The sequence below is a fragment of the Gracilinanus agilis genome, chromosome 4, assembly GCF_016433145.1.
Source record: "Gracilinanus agilis isolate LMUSP501 chromosome 4, AgileGrace, whole genome shotgun sequence".
Lineage (NCBI taxonomy): Eukaryota > Metazoa > Chordata > Mammalia > Didelphimorphia > Didelphidae > Gracilinanus > Gracilinanus agilis.
In genome coordinates, this window is record NC_058133.1 from 70,267,130 (window position 1) to 70,284,418 (window position 17,289).

Genomic DNA, 17,289 nt, shown 5'->3' on the forward strand with positions numbered 1-17,289 from the left:
GCCACAGTGGGCCTGCCCTGGTACACTGCAGCCCAGCTATATTCCAGTGCACTAAATCCTTCACACTCGCCTTCTATGTTGTTTTGTGATGAAAAATTACTTCACCTTGTTTTTTTGTGGATTATGTGCTCCAGAATTCAATCTGAGACATTATAGCATAGCTTTTTGGAGGACAATCTGGTAAAGATCAGATGGGTCTTTGTATCTTCTCTGTAATCTTCACTTCTCCCCCAGATCTTTTCCAGATGATCTGTTCTCCCTAACCATGCCTACTCCAAATTTTATTTGTAGCCTTAGTTTTTTAAATGTCAGTCCCTATTGACTTTAATTCTTTTTTTATTTCAGATCAATCTTAGACCTTTTGGTGAACAATGAATCACTTTCCCAGTGCTAATAAAAAAATCTCTTTTCTATGTTCTACAATTTGATCTATAGCTACAAACAACATTCTTTTTTGAAAATTTGAAAAACATTTATCCTTCTCTAGTCTCTCTGTAGCTCATCTGTTCTCCAAAATTTTTTGGTTTACCAAGGATGTTTTAGCAATCAAATCTGCCTATTCTTGTAATGTCTAGGATAAAAGTGAGGTTGGTCCTATAAACTCAAACTCATAAAGGATAATCATATTGAAGCCCATTTCCCCATTTATTTTGTCTTTATGTTACCTGCAAACTTATTTATGTACTATTCTTCCTTGTTTAAAGGTCTTCTTCTTTGTAAAGAAAAACAAAAACTAAATAATTATTAAGAAATTCAATTTTTTTAAACCAACTTCTGTTATTAACATTTCATCTACTTTAAATAATGGGCCTGAAATATAACTAAAAATAAAACAAAAATTCAAAAAAACATCAATTCCCTTTTTATTGCCCATTATAATTACAGTTTGGACTGTGATTCATTCTGGATTTTGAAATCTCTTAGAAATTTTATAAGATAGTGCTCATGTTTTGTATTCATCTGGAAAGACTAATTCTTCCTTCCTTTTTCTACACATACCCTTTAAAATTCTGAGTATGCCAGTGAGCTCCACATATGTCTGGTACTTTCAGCAGAACTCCTTATGCACAAGAAAAGTGTTTGTTTTTGTTTTCATTTTTCATTCTTAAGAGCTTCTTATTTCTCTTGGGGTAACTTCCTGCTTGTCCTTTTTATGATCACTTTGAAATATATTCTCCTAAAACCTGTGGGACAGTATTCAAATATCTTCATCTGATACTGAAATTTAAGCTTTAGCAATAATTTCCCTGACATTCTTCTTGTTTCCAATTCAGTAAACAGTTCCTCACTATTGGTTAAAAAATTAGGTCCAATGAAAAACAATTCCCCAATGATAGTCAAAGCATAGGATTTTTTTTCATAATGAGAATTATAATTTTCATAATAAGAATAAAAAAAGTTTTGATAATCATATGAAAGAATGCTACAAATGCTAATAATAAAAGAAGTCAAAATTACCTGGAGGTTTCACCTCACACCCTACAAATTGGCAAAAATGATAAAAGATGAAAATAGACAATAATGGAAGTGTTGTTTAGGAACTCTTAATGAAAGGGGTTGGGGCAGTTAGGTGGTTCAGTAGATAGAGAGTCAAGCCTAGAGACAGAGGGTCTTGACTTCAAATATGGTCTCCAACATTTCCTAGCTGTGTGACTCTGGGCAAGTCACTTAACCCCTACTGTTCAACCCTTACTGCTCTTCTGCCCAGGAACTGATACCTAGTACTGATTCTAAGACAGAAGGTAAGAGTTAAGGAAAGAAAAAAAGGTGAGTACGCCAAGGCATTGTGGATGGAGCTATGAATCAGTACAACCACTCTGCAAAGCAATTTGAAATTATGTGAATAAAATAACTAAAATGTACATATGCTCTGACCCTGAGATTCTATTGCTAGGTTTATACAACTAAGGTGTGTTTTATAAGAAATGTCCACATAAATCACTATACATATGGCAGTTCTTTTTGTGAACTGAAACAAAGTAGGTGTCCATCTATTGTGGAAATCCTAAAGCAAATCATTGTAGAAGGTAATTATAAGAAATATTTTAGTTGATACTTAACCACCTTAAATCAGTCATTTTATGCCTATAATTAATTCTAATCAGTATTATTTAGGTTGGCATGATCCCATAGGGATACTTACTTATTAATAAATAATAATCAGAACCAACTAGTTATAAATCATAGTTGAATAGGTTCTAAAAATAAGTTTTTCCTCTCATAAACATTATGTTAAATTTTAACATGTCAGTATAGCTTGAAGAGGGCCAGAGCCCAGATGTCACAAACTTCAGTGAACAGTCTCATGATATATTGATTCCTTTACCCTGTATCATTTCCTCCTTGTGACCCACGTCAGGGAGGCCTGGACAAGAGGCCTGACCCAAAACCCAATCGTATCAATGTAGGGTGCATCACTGTTTTGTCCAGGGTACATTGCTAAGAGTAGGTATCTTGAGGATGAGGTCTAGATGGATTGGTTTTCATTAAGGATAGTGTGCAGATGTGCTGGTTGTCATGAGGATGAGTTGTAGATGGACTGGTTGCTATATATCCACCTTATTGTTTGGTAGCAAAGTAACCAAGAAGAGTTAGAGTTTGGAGTCCATCAATGAGATAATGCGCTGACGTTTAGACTGACCAGGTATATACAGATGGGGCTGGATAGTGAAGGAAATAAAATCTGTACTCTGGAGAAGGTGGAAGTCCGGTCTGGGATCCTGTTTGTTAGAGGGGGTCAGGCTTCTCTAATAAATAATTATTGGCCTAGAGCTCACCTCAGTTGTTTTATTTGTAGATTAGAGAATGTTAAAGTCACATAATGGAATAGTATTGTGCTGCAAGAAATGAGGACTCCGATGAATACAGAAATACATGTAAAGGCCTTCCTGAAATAATGCAGAGTAAATATGCAGAGCCAAGAAAATGTCATATGTAATCACTACAACAATGCAAATAGAGTCACCACAAAAAATCCAAAATGAACATTGCAAAATTACAAAAAATTAGTATGCTTCCAAAGAAGAGATATGAGATGATACCTCTTAACACTACTCTCCTTTATCTCAGTGATCAGATAACTATAAGGTACACTGCACATATTTTCAGATTCTTTCTATATATCTATCAGTTATGTTCATTTTTTTAATCAGTTCTTTATATTTTTCTTTTAAAATTGTTTTTAAAAATGCCAACTTTTAAAAAGAGGCTCTCTTACACTCAATCAATGCATATCCACCCAAAAATTTGCAAGAGAAGTTAATTAGGTGAACTTGCAAGGGTAGAAGAGGAGGTCTTTGGTTGTCCACTTATCACTCTTTGCTCTCAAGCCATCTTCACTATCATATTTATTCTTGATGGCAATTTTTACTTCTTCAATGATTCTCATGTTTATGTTACGATCTGCTCACACCAGGTTCTTATCCATTTCTCTCCGTATGACATTCATTCTTAATTCTTTAGAAACTATAGTATTCCATATATAGAGGTATCTGGGAGGCAGAGTAGATAGAGCACTGGGTCTGGAATCAAGAATATGCATTTAAATTTGGCCTCAGACACTTATAAACTATCTGATCCTAGGCAAGTCTCTCTTTTGCCTTGGTCTCCTTATCTATAAAATGAGAATAGTAATAGCATCTACCTCCCAGGTATGTTGTGAGGATTAAAAAAGACAATATTGTAAAGCACTTAGTACAGTGTTTGATTACTCATAAGCACTATATGTTAGTTATTATCTTGATGCTGTAAGGCAATCTCAATAGAATGCTATTTTCATCTATCTGCCTACTCTGTTAACTATATAAAATTTTTTACAAGTTTTTTTAAGTTATGAAGATATTTTATTTTTACCAATTGCATATAATAACAAATTCCTACGTAAATTCTCTGAAGTTATATAATCCAAATTGTCTCCCTTCCTCCTGTCCCTCCCCACTCCCAGAGCTGACAAACAATTTAATTTGGGTTATACATGTATTATCAAGCAAAACCTATTTTCATATTGTTCATTTAAAGAGAATGAGCATATAAAACCAATACCCAAAACAAAAATGCAAATAATCTTAAGTGAAAAAATCTTATGTTTTCATCTACATTGACTACAGCAGTTCTTTCTCTTTAGGTGGATATCATTCTTTGTCAAAGTTCCTCAGAATTGTCCTGGATCTTTATATTGCTGAGAGTAGCTAAATCTATCACAGTTCCATTATACTGCTGTTACTGTGTATAATGTGCTCCTGGCTCTGCTTATTTCATTCTTTATCAGTTCATGTAGGTCTTTCCAGATATTTCTGAAATCAACCTTTTCATTATTTCTTACAGCACAATTTACCACAATTAGTTCAGCTATTCCCCAGTAAACATCCTTTCAATTTTCAATTCTTTGCCACCACAAAAAGAGAAGCTATAAATATTTTTTAATAAGTTGGTCCTTTCCCCCTTTTCTGATTATTTTGGGATACATAGTACTGAAATTATTGGACCAAAGGATATGTATTGTTTTATAGCCCTTTGGGCACGATCCCAAGTTGCCCTTGAGAATGGTTGGTAATCTATATGAAATTTTTGAGTTATCTATTCATGAATCTTGGGTATCATCAATCATGTCATTAACAGGAAATTAGCAGGTTTTATTTAAACATGCAATATTTAACAGAACCACATCATTATAATTTTGCAACTGAATGAAAAATATAGAAAATATAAGATCCTGTTGTGCTTATTTCTTGTTGATTATGAAAAAGCATTTGGTTCAATAGAGCAAAACACAGTTTGAATACTTCATTTCCAATTAGATATTTCTCATCTCTAAATGAAAATCCTTCAAGATTCTAGGAGAGATCCAACAGCATAAGAAAAAATTCTGTTCGAAGAACAAGTACATAGAAAACCTCTATATACTTCAGACAGATGACACAAAGAGACAATGAGCCAGGAAAAAAGATGAACAGGACCAAGAGAGGAGACAGGATCACGACTCCCTAGGGGAAATTGCAAAGCTTTTTAAGGCCCATAAGCTTTCTATAGAAACAAAGGAATCTTTTTAAAATGCCAATGAATTTTATCTGTATTGTTGGTAGTAAAGAGATCAGGAACATGAGTTTGTAAGAACTGAAGGAATGTACAAAGCATCTCCAAAACTTAGCACAATGTTCATTTCTAGTTTAAAGCACTGGCTTAGAAACTTGACTAAGGATTCTGGAGATACCCTTTGTAAACCTACAATTTCTAATTTGTTATATATTTAATGTTTTCCTGAAACCTTGGGAGAAAAAAAAAGGCTTTCCTAATTAAATGCTTGTAGATAAAATTAGAGAAAGATAGATTATTTACATAGAGCACAGAAATATTTTTTGAAAACCTAAGGATAAAACTTTTCATAGTTCAAGAAGTATTTTGGTGAGGTTTTATTAGGATATCTGAAGTTTTCATGAGGTGATAGAAAGTAAAATAAATTGTCAAAGCAATTAACTAAAAATTGAAAATCTAATCAACCAGTTCAAATTTTTCTTTTAAAAAATGTAAATTATATTTGAATTAGAAGCTCACCTATTTATTTGCAAGTAAAACAAAGTTTTAAATATTAATAGTATTTAAAAATTACAAAGCAAAAATGAAAACCCAGTACAGTCCATAACCTTAAAGTTTAGTATAACATTATACAAATAGAGGACTCTACCTTATCACCAAACTCTGTCCCTCTGACTGGAGGGTGGAGCCATGAACTCCAAAGCCTCCATATAAGAAAGGAGCCCAGGTCAGAACTCATTTCTTATGTGCTTGTACTACTTTGGGATTTCTCAACTTTTTCATCTTGTCCCCTAATCAACTAAATTACCTAATACAAACCCCAACACCCTACTTTTCAGCTACTTCTCTGTGCTGTTTTTACACATTACATCGTAAGCTCTTTAAAGGCAAGTTTTGTCTTTTTTAAAAAAAATATATATTTGTGTTCTTAGCACAATGTCTGACACCATGCTTAATAAATATTTATTGACTAACAGCATTTCTCAAAATTAAAGCTCTCTCCATCAATGAAAAAAGAACAATTGTGCAGAAAGAGCCATCCTTCAAAATAAATAGAAACTGATTTTTTTTGTGAATATAAAGTAGAACTCCCATTTTTAAGAAGAGAGAAAAACTTAGTCTTCATTCAACTAACCTCATTGAAGAGTATCACAAAATCTGGCCAAACTGCATCCTTACCTAAACATGTTAGTATTACAAAAAAAAAAAAATTAGCAAATTAATCTCAAATAATTTATTTTAAACGTTAAAATACTTTCCCTAGAGTGATCCCCCCAATGTAAATTTTAAGAAAAAAAAATGTAAAGCTCTAAGAATACAAAAACTAAGTGTATGAATAAATATTAATGATTTTAAAAATTAAGCTTTAGTATTTTTATTGATTCTATTTTGAAAAGAATTTCTATGCCTCAAATCATACTGGACATATTTAAAAACAAAAATTTAAAAAAACAAGAATGTATAATATATTATAAGATCAAATTCAGATTCAAATCATGATCTTAAAACATTTATCTTTTCAGGTAAATCAGAGTATAAATTATAAATGTGAGTCCATGAATTATTTCACCATCATTAGCTTTCAGAAAAAAGATCATTAAGTAAAGGAAATACTAAAACATTTCTAGGGATAGCGAGGCAGCTCAGTGGATAGAGAGCCAGAATTGGAGATGGGAAGTCCTTAGTTCAAATCCTCAGATATGTCCTCACTATGTGATACTGGACAATTATTGAACTCCAATTGTCTTAGCTCTAGCCACTCTTTTGCCTTGAAATCAATACTCAGTATTAATTCCAAGAAATTCCAGAATGGGGGTGGGGTGGAGTGGGGTTATTCCTACCTGCCAATGTACTGATTAAATAATATTTAGGAACAGGAAAGAGGAAAGTGTCAAAAGGCAGATTTAAGGAGAATCTGAGACTTTCCAAACTGAAAGGAGCCTTTTCTAAATAGTATAGTCCTTTCTATAGCAATTCATATATGATATTAATAATTACCTCAACAACACAGATAACAAGTAGTCATGCAGCCTTTGATTGAAGACCTCAACTGGGAGAAAAATATCACATCAAGGTAGCAGTCCCTTCAACTTCTGAATATTTCTAACTGTTAAGACTGATTTATTTTTCTTACACCAAGTCAAAATGTGCTCCTTTATAGTTTATACCATTTGCTTGTGTTTCTTTGAAAGGAGAACAAATAGGGGAAAGTAGATAGCATAGTGGATAGAGTGTCAGATCAAGAATTAGGAAGACTGGGTTCAAATTTGGCCTAAAATAGTCCCTATTTGTGTGGTCTTGGGCAAGTTACTTAATCCTGTTAAGGTAAAGGTGAGAGAGAGAGAGAGAGAGAGAGAGAGAGAGAGAGAGAGGGGGGGGGGGTAAGGGGGGAAGGGAGAAAGGGAGGGAGGGAGGGAGAGGGAGAAAGTACAATCCCTTTCATAAAAGAGTATCTAGTTGTTCTTAATTAATTGCATCACCTGAACAAGATGAACAAAATATTCAAGTCATAAAGGAACTGGAAAATATGACTGGTAAGCCATAGTCAGTAATATCTGAAAGGTGGTAGTGAATGGGAGAAATACCACAAAATCATATTAGACTGTAGCTCCCTGAGATTAGAGATTGTCTTTTGTCAAGAAGAGCAGAGTCTGAAAATTCACTAAAGGTCATATAAACTTGAAGTTGATTTCGAGGAAATGTATATAACAGATCATTAAAGAGAAGATTTATTAACATGTAGAAAAGGAGGCTATGAATACAATGCCAGCATGACTTCATCAAGAAAATCTGCATCAGTAAAGGGAGTTCCCCAATGCAAGAATTACTTATACCAATAAAATCACAGGTCAAGTCTCTCCCTAGTTGATTAACCTGAAACATCAGGAATTTAAACTATTCCATAATTATTCTTATGGAAGAGATATAAGGACATGACCATTGTGATAATACAATGTAGATAATTTTTCAAAAGACAGAATGGTTGGATGGTGAAATGGTTGGATATAGGACAGAAGGCTCTGGGTTCAAACTTCAGATCTAGAACTATGTAACCTAAGGCAAGTCATTTAACATCTCTGAATCTCTTTGCTTATCTGTAAAATGAAGGAGGTTTAGGAGTTATCTTTTCTTGACACCACAAACCTGGCAGGAAGTCTGAAAAAAGGGAGTACCACATAAATGTGTCTTGTTCTGTGTGGTTCAATGTTTTGATCAACGACTTAGAAAAATGGATAAATTATCATGCTTATCAAATTTACAGATGATTCAAAGATGGGAGAGAGATTTAAAATACTGGGTGAGAGTCAGGATCCAAAGAGTCTTGACAACCTGAATTAGGGGTTCTTAAAAAATTTTTTTGGACTATTACAATAATCTGCAGTGTGATCTCCCTGATTCATAGCTCTTTTCACATCAATCAACACTATACTTGGTTGCCCAGTTATTCTTCCCAAAGCAAAGACCTGACTATATCACTTCTCCGAATACCCTGACCCAATCATAGAACTCTGGTGGGGTTCCTTATTACCTCTAAAATAAAAAAGAAAATCCTATTTAGCAATTAAAAGCCTTTATAATATGGCCTTTTCTGTTCTCTTTAGTATTCTTAAAATCCATTTTCTCTGAAGTCCAGTGACATTGGCCTCCTGATCTTTCTTAAATACGGCACTCCTCTTAACTAAGAAGTCCAGGCATGGAGAACAACCTGTGAAAATATTTAAAGTTTAAAGCTGGAGTATTATATGAGGAATAATAGCAATTAGGTACATTTCCCTGGAACATAAAAGTACATGGGGGAACAAAATGGAAAAAGGCTGAAAACCCTGGGTGACAAAAAGGATGATGGTACCCTCAACAACCATAAGGAAATTAAGAAGAGTGGAGGGTTTGAGGGAAAAGATAATTGGTCATTTTTGGACATGCTAAAATGTCTATAGGACATCCAGCTAAGGATATTGAATGAGTAGTTGGAGAAGAGTAAAGTTTAGGAGAGATAATAAGACCTAAGACTCATCATGATAAAGATAAATTAACCCACGGGAACTGGTGTGATCAAATGAAACAGTATAGCCAAGGACAGACCCTACACAGATACCTAGTGCAATCTGCAGGAAGAAGTAGCAAAGGAGACAGCCTCATAAGAGAAGAACCAAAAAATACAAATGCCACAAAAACTTATATGGAGAATATTCAAGGAGAAGATAGTGACTGACCATATCAAAGTTTGCACAGAGGTAGAGGATGAAGACTAATATGTATTTGGAAAATAAAAGATCTATGGTAACTAGTAAATGGGTAATTGGAAAGAGCAGTTTTAGCTAAATGCTAAGATAGGAACGTAGTCAACAGTTAAAAAAAAGAAAAAAGAAAGAGTTACTCAATTGTTTATGGCTTTTAGCAATGATGGGGAGGAAAGATATAGGACTAGAATTAGTGGAGATGAAAGGATCAAGTGAGGATTTTGTTGGTGATGGGCATAGAAGCTATAGGAAAGTAGTTTGTAAGCAAGGAGATACTGAAGATAAAAGTGCTAGTGGCTATGACAGAAGGAGCACAAGATGGAACAGAATCATTTATGCATGTAGAGATTTTGCTTAAGCAAAAAACAGGTTTACCTCTTCAGGCAAGTCAGAGGTGAAGAAGATAGTGACAGAAAGCATCTAAATCATATAAGATGAAGAATAGTAGAAGAGAGGGAACTCTCCATAAATGGTCCCAATTTTTACAATGAAAAGTGAGGCATGGTTCTCAGCTGGAAGATTAGGAAAAGAAGGTTTAAGGAGTGATAAAAGAAAATATAAAAGAATTGCCTTGCCAAAATAAGGGCCCAGATGATACGTAAAATAAATTTTGCACTGGAATTAGTTAAATAATTTCATGGTTTTCCCCAGTTTCATTCACATTAGTAATAGCAATTATAGTACATAACATTTTAATGTTTATAAAGTGCTTTTCAAATATTATCTCATTTTATCCTAATTACAATGCTGGGAAGTATGTGCTATTATCCTCATTTTATAGATGAAGAATCTGAGGCAAAGAACAGTTATATGATTTGCCCAGAGTCACACAGCAAGTGTCCCAGTAAGAATTGTAATCCAGGTCTTCCTAACCCCAATTCCAGTATTCTATCCACAATATCACCTAGTTTCCATTTAAAAAAACTCTTTCTAGTTTTTTGTTTTTGTTGTTTTCAACCATGCCAGAAGAATACTTAAGTCCTACTGACTAATCTAAAGAAGTCAAGATCCTTGCCCATACTATGCAGGTATGCAAGTGCAGGCAATGTTATTTAACCCCCAGTCAAAAGTATGTAGGATAATCTAAAATTTTAATTCTTACATTCATTTATCTAATATCTAAGCAAAGATAAAGAGTGATGCTTAAAGGATAAACTCTAACTACTGGGCATAAAGAAACTGAATGGAGAAAAATCACACCATAATTAAAAATATGATGCTGAATAAGTCATTTCCCTCTCCTCTCTGGGCCCTTTTCCTCATTTTATAAATGAAGTGACTATTGGATAATTCTTTTTTTAGTTCTAGATGAAATGAATGTCCACTAATGCCCCTTCCAATTCTGAAATTTAGACTGAATGGCCTCTTGTTCTATGATCCTATGAATCCAAAAAAATACTTGCCAATTCCAAATATAGGCATATATATTAACCTCTTAATGTTATTAACTTCATCTAGGAATATGCTGTATTAGATAAAATAATATTAAGGAGCAATCAATCCATCAACAAAGATTTACTAAGTGTCTACTATTATATGATAAACACTATGCTGGGAAAGGATTGAGGGTACAAAAAAACAAAAGTGAAAAAATAGTTTGTGATAGTACTGTTATATAAAGAACAAATTCTATAAAATTTTTCTATCATATTCCATTTGTGGCCTTTATTTAACCCATACATCATTAAGAAATTTCCATCAATATAAGATGTCAATTCATATATATTGTCCTTTTATTCTTTACCTACTTCCAAACTAAACAAAGGCTGCCACCTTGTGGACCTACATTATTAGAGAAATAGGTTAAAAAGAGAGGCAAATTTAATAATTAGTATTTTCTAAGACTGTTTCTTCTCAGTGTGCTCTGCAATACTTTCTAGGGGAATAATGAATAGTTCATATTCGATTATGTATATTTTGTTTTGCTGAGTGATCAGAACTCTGGAGATGGTTATTCTTTCCCTAATAATACAAAGCCATTTAAAAATACTTAACATGTTGTTTTTTGAAAAAAAACAGCAACAACAGAAAGGGTGGGAGCCAAGATGGTCCAGTGATGGAAATGAGGCTAGATGAGCTTCTCCAAATAGATCTAAAAAAATGTATCAAGTTAAATAATAATGAGTAAATCTAAAGAAAGTCACAATAAGTCATTTGTCTAACTTACCTCTGTATATGTAAAACATGGGAATAGGATCTTTGTGAATACTGGGCCAGTATCAGTGCATGCCACCCTCAGAGCACTCCACTGCTAAGGGAAAGGTTGTATATCAGGGCAAAAAGAGGTTCCAAATCTGTCTAGGACACAATCAGATTCCCACAGGATCACTGTGGTATGACAGGTACAAATTGGTGGCCCACTCTACCCAGTTCTAGGTCACAGATCCAGTACAGAAATGAGAAGGGGGACCTGCACAGGTGAGTGGCATTCTCTGGGTACCGAGGCCATATGTTTATATTGAGAAAAGAGGAAGTTCAGAATTCAGCAGCAGCATGTATCACACAGGTCCTGAACAGTGTCTCATTTCTAGCATCTAGACCCACTTGCAGAGCAACAGCAAAGTCAGGAAACTCAGAACAAAAGAAAGTATAAAATTCTACCAGTCTGAATGAAAAGAATTTTTCCAGCAGCAGTCTCCTTTTACTCATACCCACACCCAGGTCAGGAACTTTTAGAACTCAACCAGAGAGGTAACCATTAGACTTTCTGAGAAAACTGAAAGTTTGCAGTTCCCCAGTCTATCTCTGAGATACTAGAACATCAAAATATCCCAAGAAAGCACTAAAAGGACTAGCCCAAGACTTCCCCAAGACATATGGCAGAGTCCAGTCTTAACATCAAGTATATAGTCAGGAAGTAGGCTGGAAGAATGGGAACACAACAAAATAACTCAACCATAATGAGCTATTATGATAGAAGAGATGCTTAAGACACAAACCCAGAAAAGAATGACTATAAACATCTACATGGAAAGCCTCAGAGAAAAACAAAACCTGGGCAAAAAAACTCAACGAGAATTCTGGAAAGAGATAAAGAGTTTAAAAAAATGTTTCAGTGTTTTATTATAAATGGAATGAGAGTGTATGAGGAAAAAACTGAAAAAAAGAAATGAAAAGATATAGAAAAATCAGAAAGAGAACAATTTGACACAAGGTACAAAACTCTACCCAAGTCAAAAAAAAAAAAAAAAACCTTCCTGGAAATAATGGGCCAAATAGAAGTAAATGATTACGTGAGACAAGAAATCTTAAATAAAACCAAAAGGCTGGAAAAAAAAAAAAGAAAATATAAAGGTTATCTAATAGCAAAAATAACTGATCTGGAAAACAAATCAAGAAGAAAAAAAATAATCACTAGACTATCTGAATACCATGATCAAAAAAAGAACTTGGACATAATATTTTAAGAAATTCAAAAACTGCCCAGGTCTTTTAGAATAAGAAAGTAAAGAGAAAAAAAAATAATTCAAAGGTTATCTCCTGAAAAAAAGAACAACAAAAAAATGAAAACCAAGAATATCAGAGGAAAAATCTGGAGCTTCTAGGTCAAAGAAAAAAAATACATCATGCAGCTTAAAAAAAAAAAAAATTCCAGAATTGAAGATCCATAGCCAGTATCATCCACAGTTCAGCAGCAACCACTAAGAGGAGTGGAGGACTTCAAATATGATAATGTGAAAGCAAAAAATATAGGCTTACAGCCAAGAATAACTCATTCAAAAAAACTGAGTATAATACTACAAGGGAAAAAATGGAACTTTAATAAATAGAAGGCTTCTAAGTATTAAATATGCAAAGAAACTCTGAAATTCAAATACAGGAAAAAAGAGAAAAGAATAACTATGAATGAGCAATGATAATGTGAAGAGGAATTCACATAGAGGTAGGTGAAATTATCTCATATGATCTGGATATATGAGTAGAATATAAAATCAAGAAAGAGGTGGTAGTCAAAAGGAACACATACATGAGTTGGTTTCAGAAATACATTTCAATCAACAAGGAAATAGGAAGGCAAACAGAGGTGGAAGATTTAGAGGAAGGCTAGTTTAAAGGAATAATTAGTCAACTCTCAGGATGTACAAAAATATTTCTAGCTCTTTCTGAAGTGACAAAGAATAGGAATCTGAGGGAGTACTCATAAATTGGGGAATAAATGTAGAACTAATGTTACAAAAATTTGATAGACTACTAGTATGAACTCTTCTCAATGAAATGACTAAAAAGGACTAGAGTATCAATGATGAAACATGCTACCTGCCTCTTGATAAGGAAGTGAAAGATTCATAATGCAGAATGAGAAAGGTATTATTTTTGACAAAACCACTTTCATTTTGCTTATATCTTTTCCATTTCTATGACTTTTATATCGAAAAATAACCAGACCTTTTTATTTACTGTTACCACCCAAATGATTGTCCTACTCTTCTGTTAATAAATGCAGATATAATAGCTTCTCAAAGTGGATATGATTTTCTGGAAGACCTAATTCATCCAACATGAAAAGAGAATGGGATCCTGGAATGTGAAGCCCACCAAGAAATGATGTTTGAAAGCTATTTAGATTACTCCTCTTGGTTGCCAGCATCTTCTTTAAGACAAAAGTTTGGTCAAAGTCAACTCGGTACTAATTAGAGGATGCTACTTTCTTCTTAAAATAACAAAGTCCACTAATGTAAATTCTTCCAGAGGATCATTTTAACAGTTACAAAAGTCCATCTCATTAGATCAGACTAAAATGATCTCAAGACCACTTAAATTTTTAGTAATAGCAAAAAAGTAAACATCATACAATGAATTTCACTCTCCTCTCTGAAAATGCCAAGAGATTTATTGCTCTTCTAGCATTTTCTAACCAAATACCACAGAAGCGCTGTTCTTGAAATATGTCAAGAAAGGAAAGGACTTTTTTACAAGATCAAAACCAATTCAGTCTAAATTCATGTCAGTTACTGAAATTCATCTACACTGTAGGAGGGATCTCATCTGCATTTAATTTGTACTAGGTTGAATTCAATTGGTATAGGTTAAATTTGGGTCATACCTGATGTGTACTGTACTCTGACTTACATGGATAATTTAATAATTCTAAATTATTGCTAAGAAATACATGGCTCAATTTTTTTTATTGCTTTACAAGAAAATGCGATTCTATGAGAATGGCAATATGTGATATTTCTTAGACTTGTTTCTATGTTACACTTCTGAAAGCTATCTTATTTTTTTCAATTATTTTTATCAATCATATGCTATTCATATGATGTTTAAGATACTTTCAGCATAAGACTAAAGATACAACAACTTCATCAAAATACATATGAGCTAACTGAATAATTTAAGCTGCAACTGTTCAAAGATTAAAGAACTAGAGTTTATGACAGAATTAGAACTGTGGCTTTATATGGCTTAAAACAAATGTCAGTCATTAAACATAGAAGTATAAATACACACACACACACAACACGCATTTTCATTTCATGAAAAAAAAACCTTTACGTTTTCCCAGTATGTACTAGAGATAATTACCAAAAATAATTAAATATAGTTATGAGATATTGCTAATAAGAATCCAAAAAAAATGTGCTTTAGACAGGCTATCATCACATAACAAAGACATAAACACAATACCCTTTTACATGCTCTCACAACAAAGAACACAGATTTTACCCCTCCTCTACTTGCCCACTAATGCATACAGCTTACCTGGAGACTATGCTTGAACCATTATAGAGGTCACTAGCATAAGACAAGGTAGCCAAGGGTCGGACTGAATTGTATCGAGTAAACTTGGAAAGGCACTCTTGAAACTCGTCCAACTGGCTTGCAGTTCTACTGTCATCTATAATGAGATAAGGAATTAATGAAAAAAATAGAAATGATATGGAAATAAACAACTATCCATTTTTAAAAGATTAGCTTACAGAGTTCATAAAAATTTTCTGGACATAGCATTTGGATTTAACTATTATCCAAAAATTAATCTGCTAACCTCTTATTCAGAACCTCTTAAATACAATTTTATTTAATGAAAATTAAGCCTTTGTGTTACCAAAGTGAAACAATTTCACTTTCCTTTTCTTTTTTTGTTAAGAAATAATTTCCTTTATGTATTAACCAGAAACTTCTTAAAAGTGAAAATGTTTGGGGGCAGCTAGGTGGCTCAGTACATTGAGAGCCAGGCCTAGAGATGGGAGGTCCAGGGTTCAAATCTGGCCTCAGATACTTCCTAGGGGTGTGACCCTGGGCAAGTCACTTAACTCCCATTGTCTAGCCCTTATCACTCTTCTGCCTTACAATCAATACACAATATTAATCCTAAGATGGAAGGTGAGGATTTTTAAAAAAAGAAAGTGGGAAAAATTCTCTTGGACTACATCAATTTAATAACTTTATTAAAACTGAAGAAAATTTACAATAGGAAAAAAGTATCAGAAGAAACACTGGTTACTCTTAAAGAATATTTCATAAGGATATGATTATTTCTGTTTTATTTTCAAATTATGTTTCACAATAAATTTTATTTTAAACAAAAGAGAAGTAAGCCTTTCAAATTATAATTTTTTCAATAGCCAACTTAATGGGAGATTTTTAGGGGAACAATGGCTTTTGAAAGTCAACATTTAAATGTTTTTGCTGGAATAGAATTAACACATATATACATAAAATCTTGATGGAAAATAGAAAACAATGCAGCACAATATCCACCGGTACACGTGTCTAAGATATATATAGTGATTAATTAATTCAGCAGGTTCATCATGGTGTGGTAAATAGCATTTTTCATATATTTTATTTATTTTTTCAAAATAGATTGTTAAAGATATGAAGACTACATAATGGGCAACTATTTAAACCAAAAATGACAGAAATTGCATTTCTCTTTAAGTTTCTACTGGCAAAATTAATTCTTCCTTTAAATAATGGAATTAATCTTAAGAACTGTTATTATATAAAAGTACATTTGCTTAAACTATCTCTATGGTAGGAAACATAAGGTTTGTGAAATTCCAAGTGGTTTCATTTGCTAATACTTATTAAGTAGGGTAGAATTAACTACTTAAATAAAGGGGCAGGTTACTTTGGAAGAGGATGGTTAAAAAGAACCACAATTCACTGATTATCTTTCCCATTCTGAGTACAATATGAGATCATTTGAAGCTTTAGTTATAACACATGTTTTTTTTAACCTTTTAAATTCTTACCTTCTGTCTTAGAAACAATACTAAGTATAAATTCCAAGGCAGAAGAGTGGTAAGGGCAAGGTTAGTGAGGATAAGTGACTTGCTCAGAGTCACATGGCTACAAAGTGACTGATGTGAACTCATGTACTCCCAACTCCAGGCCTGGATCTCTATTCAATGTACTACCTACCTGCCCCTACAAATATATTTGTATAGAATAAGATATGGAAGCATCTAGCTTTGGGGTTAGCTTGATGCCCTTAGGAAAAAGATGGAGACTTCTTCATAAAATTATGCATGAGTCACAACCAGTGTGTAACATCTAGAGAAGAATGACTAGATAGATTGTTCTATAATTCAAAAATGTCAAACTCATGGCCTCACAAGCCCAACACTTATTGAGTATAGCCAAACCAGATTAAAATTAATAAGAAAATATTTAATAAAGAACAATACAAAAGGAGATATATAATGTTGATATGTGGTTTTCTAGTTTATCATATAGTCCATAAGAACCTTCATGTATAAGATTAGGGACCCCAAGGATGAACTCAAAAAGTACAAAACTGAACTCAAAAAATTGTTCCTATTAAACTCTTCTAAATTCTCTCTAAGTTTCTAACAGGTATCCTCCTTGAATCCTCATTCCTGTCTCCAATCTTAATATCTCATTACCCCTTCATTCCCTCTGATTCTGCCACCATCATATTAAAGGCCTAAGCCATCAACACATGCTTTGACTACTGTAATATCTTGCTAGTTGGTTTTCCTGCCATGAGTATCTCCTTTTATCAGTCCATCCTTCACTCTGTCAAAGTGATCTTTTCTAGAGCACA

General features: G+C 33.4%; 1 protein-coding gene across 1 annotated transcript in view; it reads right to left on the bottom strand.

The window, feature by feature from the left end:
- The window catches only part of COP1 (COP1 E3 ubiquitin ligase), a 317,833-nt gene that overhangs the window by 146,791 nt on the left and 153,753 nt on the right, over positions 1-17,289 (bottom strand). Inside the window, exon 11 of the mRNA XM_044674889.1 lies at positions 14,976-15,111. Within this exon, the coding sequence (XP_044530824.1) occupies positions 14,976-15,111 (136 nt within the window). The remainder of the gene's footprint in view (positions 1-14,975; positions 15,112-17,289) is intronic.